The following is an 8,361-nucleotide window of genomic DNA, read 5'->3' on the forward strand; positions in this document are numbered from 1 at the left end:
TAGTGCTTTACCTGTGACCAGACAAACGCAGGCCAGGAAAGGGAAAGGTAGCCAAAATGTGAAAAACTGTGAAAACAAGAAGATTTCTGTACTCCAGTGGGATTCACTTATGCAATTTGAAGTTAAAACAAAAGCTGGATTACCGGAATTTAGTAAAACATTGCGGGTGATGCTGGAAAACAGGAGGGACTAGGAGGCATGGGTCTCTTCTCAGCTCTGTCTTGCCTGGTCAAACTTTTGCCTGCTCCCTCCTGTGTTAGTGTGGGGCAACTGTTACTATGTTGGACATTAGGGCCTACGTTTACGTAATAAATGTGTGTGTTAACATTTTAGGAAACCCACAATGGAAGTAGCTGGACAGGACCCACTGGATGATGTGTAAGTAATAAAGATGATAAAGTTCAGTAGAGGAGCTGCTATGGGAAGGATCTGCCCCAATCCAGTAAGGAAGAGAACCTCCGTGATGCAGGACATTATCTCTTCAGGCCTGGGAGCCTTCCAGGGGAGAAAAGACTTTAGTTTCAGATCTTTAGACTTCCTCATACTAATAATGGTAGGGTTTTCAGAAATACCTAAGGCCTCAAAAAGCAAGTCAGTCAGATTTGGAGAAAAGATCCACTCCCACCCCTGCCCCCCACCCAGTCTGTGGGCCTACTTGACTGGGGTAGAAAATACACAGCATAAACTCCTCAGGAGACTGTAACAGAAGGGTACTGAAGAAATCCCCTCATCTTGGCAGATCTTTACATGTTTTATAGGTGTAGCTTGGATTCCACATACTCTATAAAAAATTTTAAAAAATAAGTAAGTTGGAGCATAATTGTTCATATGAAAAAAAATTTCTTCTGCTTTATAAAAGGTTTGTGATTTAATGGGTTCCATTTACAATATTTAAAATTAAAATTAAAATGTGATTTGAGGGGCACCTGGGTGGCTCAGTCAGTTAGGCGGCTGCCTTCAACTCAGGTCATGATCCCAGGGAAACCTTCTTAGGGCTCCTCTGTTTTCCTATCCTGAGCTCAATAAGAAAGCTGATTTTCCTGTAGGCAGATGATAGAAATACCGAAATTAGAAGTCACAAAACAAAACCTTGACTACCTGAACTCAGACCTTGAAAAGGACCTGCAGAGACTGGATGAGGCAAATCAAGTTCTTCTCAGGAAAATTCAAGAGAAGGAAGAAGCTATTCAAAGGTCAGGCTTTGCGGTTGGTGAGGGAAGGGCTTCTCCTCAACAAAACGGCCCTTGGAATAAAGAGAAGATGGGAGGAAGGTTTCCTTTTTCGTTGATAAATCTTGGCGTGTTAAATTCTGAAGCATGAACTGTGATGCCCCCAGGGGCTTTATGTAGAGATTCTTGCATTAGATTTCCACATGAGGCTGACGTTGTATTGCCACTGCATTTGGCAGTCAGTATATCCCCCGCCCACCGCCCCGAGACCTTGGCTTCCTAAGCTGGGGCGCTGGCAGTGTCCTCATGAGTGATCCACATCTGCGTGTCTGTATTTTTCAGTCTGGAAGGAGAGATTGCCCTGTCACTAGGACGAGCCAATGAGAGGGAGGAGTTGAACCACATCGCATCAGAGAAGGAGGAAACCTTGAGGAACCTGGAATCAGAGACAGCAAAGCTGGTAAGAAGGTGTCTAGAAAAGGACCCTGTGACACATTTGGCTTGCAGTCTGCTGCTGCTCTCTCTTTGCCAGGGGATCATCATCCATGGTCCTTGCTACGTCTGGAGAAATCAGACGAGAGTGCTCTGAGAATGAAGCGCTTGGCATGGGGGCCCCAGGCCTGGGCTCTCTTCCCATTTCCTCTGTGTGGGGCCAGAGGGTCCTTTCCCCCCTCGATACACTCATCCACAGACCATATTTTAGAGACCCAGGGAGAGTGAAAGTACAGAAACAGAGCAGGTGTATCCCCTTTACTTCTTCTTTTCCACAGGAAAAAAGTAACAAGATTCTGAGCAGGAATGTGGTAGAGCTTCAGAAGAAGGTAAGGTGGGCCCCCCTTGAAGGAGGCTCATTTTTTAGGAATCTTGACAGAATCATCTGAACTCCTGAACTCTCTAGTCAGAAAGACCCAAGAAGGAGCAACCGGCTAAATGGGTGTGCTCCCTCCCCTCTGCCACCCACTTAGGACAAACTCTGATGAACACCCCCATTTGTTCCCTGGGATTACAGGTCTGCTGAGATAGCTAAGGGACTGACTATAGGAGAAAAGATTTTTCCCTCCCTCCCCCAACTGTTCTGCACCCCCCCACTTCCTCCTTGCTCCCTGGGCATTTGTTTTCACGGCCTATGGGAGCAAAAAGGTCTTTCCAGCCAGCCTGGAGTCAGGCAGTTCCCATGAGCAAGAAGGAGACACTCTTCTATCAGAAGCTTCTACCTGGGATCTAAGTTCATTAACCACCACCATTCCATAGCCCCGAGACCCCAAAGTCGGCCACTATCCCAGTTTTTGATGTCTGTGTGCCTCACTCAGTTCATGGTTTTGGGGATGGTATTTCAGATTTCAAGGAGACATAAGAATGATGGCCTTAATAAAGAAACCCTAAAGCAGATGTTGGCAGAACTGAAGGTGAGTAGAAGAGCAAACCTAGAGACTTTCTGGGAGATGTGTGTCAAGTCTAGGTTCGGGAGGAACAACTTTCAAGGACTCTCCCAGGCTAGGTATGTCTGTGTGCTTCTCAGAGGTGAGCCAATGTCTTTGTTCCCTTTCCTTTCCTCATGGCCTGTGGGGCATTCATAACATGATTAGTCAAGTAACTGCAGAGGTCACTTCAATGTCATCAAAGTAGAGGGGATTGCTTGAGACCTCATCACCCATCAATCACTAGAACACACATGCTGAAGGCACATCAGGAACCAGCCAAGAAGCTTAGGGTCTGAATGACGCACAACATGGATATTCAGGGGCGCCTGGGTGGCTCAGTCAGTTAAGCGACTGCCTTCGGTTCAGGTCATGATCCTGGAGCCCCGGGATTGAGTCCCGCATCGGGCTCCTGGCTCAGCGGGGAGTCTGCTTCTCCCTCTCCCGCTCCCCCCTCTTGTGCTCTCTCTCTCTCACTCTCTCTCTCAAATAAATAAATAAAATCTTTAAAAAAAAATATGGATATTCAGGTAAGATGGGAATACGAACTTCCATAATTATACAACAATGTGTCAATAATCTTATCTCATTTTCCAACCCATGGCTTATAGTCCAAAAAAGTTTTATTTTTTAAAATGTAGTTTATCTTTTTCTTCTATGAGAAGGTAAACCCAATGAGGGTGAGAGTTTTGGTCTATATTGTTCACTCCTATTTCTCCAGTGCCTAGAACAGTGCCTGGCACATAGTAGATGCTCAATATTTGTTGAATGAATGAATGAACTGGATGCCCCATAGAGGACAGAAATCCTGTTGGGGAACTTTCTGCAGATTTATGTGAGTGTACCCTCTGGAAGGTAAGAGGGAGAAAGAGGCCTGTGAGCTTTGGTCAGTCAGGCTAGAGGAGGATGGTAAGGCTCAGAGACTGGGCAGTCAGTGACATGTGACACGTCACAGACCATGTGACGTTTAAAGAAGCTAAGCACTTAACTTCTTGCCTTTGTCTCCCCATCTATCAGATAGGGCTAATGATAGTGCCCACCCCAGATTGTGAAAATGTGTCCTCAATCCCTCAATACATGATAGCCATTTTTATCATGTTCCTTGCTGGTCTGGAGAGAGGGTGATCATTACCCATTTGCCTTCCACAAAAGAATGCTAAGAACTTTCTTCTGTCTCCCAGGTCAGACTACAAAAGTCAACAGAGTCCTGCACAAAGCAAGAGAAGGAACTGCTCAAGGTAGAGGCAGTGTCTCCTCACTGAGGGTCTGGCCAGGATATAAATGGGAGAACACCCCAAAGTCTTAGAAACAGGACAGCTGGAGGCATGGGAGGGGGAGTAGCAGGAACATCTGGCAGAGGAATTTCTGATTCCCATGCAGGTGAAGGGCAAGAAAGCTTATATTAGAAGTAACTGGTTTTACCATTTCTTAAACACCCTTTTACCGCCCCCTTCAAAATACTATTGCTGAATCCCAAACCCAAGTGCCCTGATACCTCTCCTGATGTTTCACCTGACAGGCATATGACAACCTGGCAAACAATTTTTGTTTGGCTCAAAATTATACTGTGCCCCTGAATGATGAGATTACTGCTTTGTGATATGCTTATTTTCCCTTAAAATTAGAAGTTGCTTGGTAACCAGCCACATGTCCAATGCACCAGTTAGGGTCCCCAGGAGCAGCCAAGGCTTGGTTCTGATGAGATTTGTTAATTTTCTCTTCTTTCTAGATAGAGAACGACTACCAATCTTTGCATCAGCTCTGTGAGGACCAGGCCCACTACATAAAGGTATGTTGTCAGCAGGGGCAAGTCAGAGAAGAGGCAGAATTTCTCCAAAGCTATGGGCTCCTTGGTTTCTCATTGGGCTAAAATCTGCCACTGGGGAAAATGTCTTTTATACAATAGCAACAACAACAGAACAGATGTATGTTAAGGATTTACTTTGTGCCAGGCAATGGCACATACAGTATTTGTAAGCTCTCAACATACAGTATTTTTCTACATTAATTTGTCCAGTAAAACTATTGGGATGATATTGTTATAATCAAGAGGACACTGGGGTTTAGGGGAGTTAGGTAATGTGCTCTGGGAACACAACAGTAAGCATCAGAACTGGGACTTGAATACAAGCAGAATCCAAAGCGAGAACTCTTTTTTTTCTTTTCAGATATATCCATCTAGTCCCGGTATCTCCCAATTTTTATTAGAATATTTCCCTACACATGTGTGCACACTCATGCATGCACCATTTGGAGTATAAGGAGTTAGTCTTAGGAGAATCATCAATGACATCATAATGAAATACGGAGAAATTCTTCATTATAACAATTTTTTTTTGTTTCCATGGGAAGAAATACCAGGAAATTCTGAGGCAGATGGAAAAGGAAAAAGAGGTGATGCTTCTTGAAAAAGAAGTGTAAGTTTGGAAAAATTATGTCCCTGATAGACTGCAGTGACAGTCCCTGGGATGTCCTGGAAGGGCAAAGGGCTTCTCAGACCAGTTTTTGTTTTTTTCTGGGGTTTTTGACTTTTGTTTTTTTGCTTAGTCCTTTCTTTAGGTCATAAAACTATTCTCTTATGCTTTCCCCTACAATTTTGTTTTATTATTTTACTGTGCACTTAAATTCGCATTCATCTGGATTTTGCTTTCTTCTATGGTGTGGGGTAGAGATCAAGATCATGGTTTTCTATGTGGAGAGCCTATTGACCCAGCACCATTTATTTAAGAGAACATGCATTTTCAGTGGTGCCTTGTTTTATAAGTCAGGTGACCATACATGTGTGAGACTTTGTGCAGTTTCAACCCAACATCAGGGTTACATCAGGGTTATTCTTCACTGATTGTCTTTTCCCTTGAGAACGGACCACAGTTTCCTGGTATCTCTGTACGTTGAGCAGTTATGAGTTTTGAATGTTGAACCCTGTGAATGCTATCAAGAATCTGGGAAATAAATCATTGGTGTTGCATGACTTAGAAAAGTACCTTTCATCAGCCCCTCAGATTATGTTATATCATTCTCGGATCCGATTTTTTTCACCCAGATTCAAAGCCCAGAATAACTCTTCCCAAATTGTGAAACCTGGGTCAATTCTGGTAGAGACCATCCAAAGCAACATGGTAAGTCTTCCTTGTCCCACACTGGAGTGTTCCTTTTTCCCTCCCTCCCCTGGCTTCTCTCTCCTTGCTCCCTGCATCCTCTCCCCTTTGTAATAAACCTAGAGTTAGGACATAATGAAGTTTGGTACCTCATTCCACACTATGGCAGCTAGAAAGTGGCAAAGTCAGGATTCAAATCCAGGCAGCCTGACTCTTGACTCCTGGGTGGCTCTCGGTACCCTACTACACTGCTTGTCTATGACCACACAGACAGGCTCAGCTGTGGCTTTTCTTGCTTCCCATAGGAGAAGACCATCATTAAGAAACAGAAGAGAATCTTTTGGTACAGGTAAGTGGTAGAATCTTGGTTTTTACCCAGTCTAGGCCACATTCACTCTCTAGAAGCAAGTGACTTGGTAAGGGTATAAGGAATAAGGATGAATACACCCACCAGCCAGAAAATATCAGGCAGCCCCAGATTTCTCCCAACTCTTCTTTCCTTCCTTTCCACAACACCAGAGTTATACAGAAAAAGTAGCTATTTCTTCAAGATGAAGGCTGTAGGTTGCATTTTACTTTGCTGGAAAAAGTAGCTATTTCTTCAAGATGAAGGCTGCAGGTTGCATTTTACTTTGCATTTCCATTCTTATGGTTCTTGGCATGACCCCTTTCTATTTTTCAGATCCTGAACCTGATAATCTCCGCTATACTCTTTGCTGAGAAGATGGTTCAGGGCTCATTAATTTTCTCAGTTCTTTCACTGTAGGCTGAACATTTTAGAAAACAAAAATCACCTAAACTCTCTATGCCTTTTCTGTCTTAATTTTTGAAACAAGGGGACTAACTCTGAAATGCTCCATGTAGCACTTTAGTGAAGAGCTTCAATTTATGACATTTCAATATAATTAAAGACTGAAGGCCTTAGACAAGATTTCAGTGTGAAATTTTCTTGGGAGCACACAAGAAAATACACACACACCTTTTATTGTTTAACTTGGTCTCTTTTGACACTTGATGTTTAGGAAAAAAACCTATCCTAATGATTTTGCCTGGACATCATGTCAGAGATGTCCCAATCTTATTCCAAATTCTAGAACTTCTTGCTATAGTAGACCAGAAGAGGACTACTGGTCATGAGACTCATAGGTGTGACAGTCCTGAACATTTTCTGGCAACCCCCAAAAGGCCTGCCACTTATGTAATACCTGGAAAATCTCCTTTTCCACTTCCAACTTTTTTCTATATGGACATCTATTCTGTCAGAGGGCTTACATGTCAGGAGAGCCTTATGCAATGCCTAACTACTACATTGATCTTTTTCTGCAATCGCCTATCCCCTATCCTCATCCTTTGGGTCTCCCTTCTCCATCAGTTTTGCCTGAAGAAAGCAATTCAGTTATTTATGAGTGTGAGCTTCACCTCCTACAGCTGGATCCTGGGCTGTCCCTGTCCCCCATGCTAACCAAGAATGTCTCTTTGCAGGCATTTCAGGTGTCTTGTCTTCATGGTCATGATCTTCATTAGGCTGCTGGGTTATGCGCTTTTCCACCTGCAGTACATAAACCCAGACCTTCTTGTGGATGCCCTACCCATGGTAATGAGCAGGGACACCTTGAAGAGACTGAGGGAAGTCTTATTTCCCTTCCTCACTCTAGAGGTGGAAGAAGTTCTACCGCATTAATCTGAAGTAACGTGGGGGGCTCCACATGGCACCCAGTAGAGAAGGGGGACGTGACTGCAGCCCTGAATCGGTGGTGGGCCAAGAAGGAAGTGGGAGCCTTGACTTGGATATCTGACCTCTTCATTTCATTCTATTCCCTTGCTTTCCCTTTGCAGTGGCTCTCTTTTAAATAAAGAGTATGTTTGACCAGTGTTCATTGTGTTGGTCTGTGAATTTGGTCTGTGAGTCCTGGGGCCTCATTAAACATTCACAGTTTCCACCTGTTTTGAGAAAAGCTACACTCAGAGGTAAGAAAACCTCCCCCAGCACTTCCACTCTCTGCTCCATACTGAAGAAACAGTAGAAAAAAAATCATGTCTTCATTTGTAACATTCTCCACGTCCTCTGGGGTGGGTACAAAGGCTATTCAATTGAGGAATCATGAGGTGGATATAAGGTGTGCTTTCAGCCAATATTTTAACAACCCATTGTCCTTCCTAAAGCTTTTTTATTTTTATATTTCACTATGTATCATAGAAGTGGATGTCCTAAAAAGCTAACCTTTCTTTTTTCCATGTACACAGATGGTTACTCATTCTCAACTGAGAAGAAAATTACTCTAAAATTCAAGTGACATATAAAATGTAGTGTGTAAAATCAGCAAAACACGATTTTGCACCTACCTATCATTCCTATCATTCAAATCCTAATTCAAATGCCATCTCTCCCATAATGTCTCCTCTGATCCCTCCAGACCTGAGACAGCTTCGCTTGCCTTCTTCTGAATGCTCCTTGCACATTTGGCATCTCCTTCCTCCTACACATTCCTCAGGTTCTCGCTTTCTGATGACCTTTTGTCCTTTTGAGATCATTTTTTTAAAAATTTTTTTATTCTTATGTTAATCCCCATACATTACATCATTAGTTTTAGATGAAGTGTTCCATGATTCATTGTTTATGCATAACACCCAGTGCTCCATGTAGAATGTGCCCTCCTCAATACCCACCACCAGGCT

The 8,361-nt window shown here is 43.4% G+C and overlaps 1 protein-coding gene across 1 annotated transcript; it reads left to right on the forward strand.

The window, feature by feature from the left end:
- The first annotated feature begins 343 nt into the window (after window positions 1-343).
- Window positions 344-7,572, forward strand: LOC102733630 (transmembrane and coiled-coil domain-containing protein 5B-like). Its single transcript, XM_006730308.3, has 11 exons — window positions 344-378; window positions 1,047-1,193; window positions 1,512-1,629; window positions 1,940-1,990; window positions 2,507-2,575; window positions 3,769-3,825; window positions 4,317-4,376; window positions 4,940-5,004; window positions 5,631-5,706; window positions 5,991-6,034; window positions 7,168-7,572. The coding sequence occupies exons 1-11, from the start codon at window positions 344-346 to the stop codon at window positions 7,364-7,366; spliced, it is 921 nt and encodes a 306-aa protein (XP_006730371.1). The 3' UTR covers window positions 7,367-7,572.
- The last annotated feature ends 789 nt before the right edge of the window (window positions 7,573-8,361 follow it).

Source organism: Leptonychotes weddellii, chromosome 9 (genome assembly GCF_054177405.1).
Source record: "Leptonychotes weddellii isolate Sample4059 chromosome 9, ASM5417740v2, whole genome shotgun sequence".
Classification (NCBI taxonomy): Eukaryota; Metazoa; Chordata; class Mammalia; order Carnivora; family Phocidae; genus Leptonychotes; species Leptonychotes weddellii.

Coding starts and splice junctions, on each gene's coding strand:
- LOC102733630 (XM_006730308.3), top strand. CDS start 344: ATGGAAGTAGCTGGACAGGACCCACTGGATGATGT. Junction 379..1,046: donor CAGGACCCACTGGATGATGT/GTAAGTAATAAA, acceptor ATTTTCCTGTAG/GCAGATGATAGAAATACCGA. Junction 1,194..1,511: donor AAGGAAGAAGCTATTCAAAG/GTCAGGCTTTGC, acceptor TGTATTTTTCAG/TCTGGAAGGAGAGATTGCCC.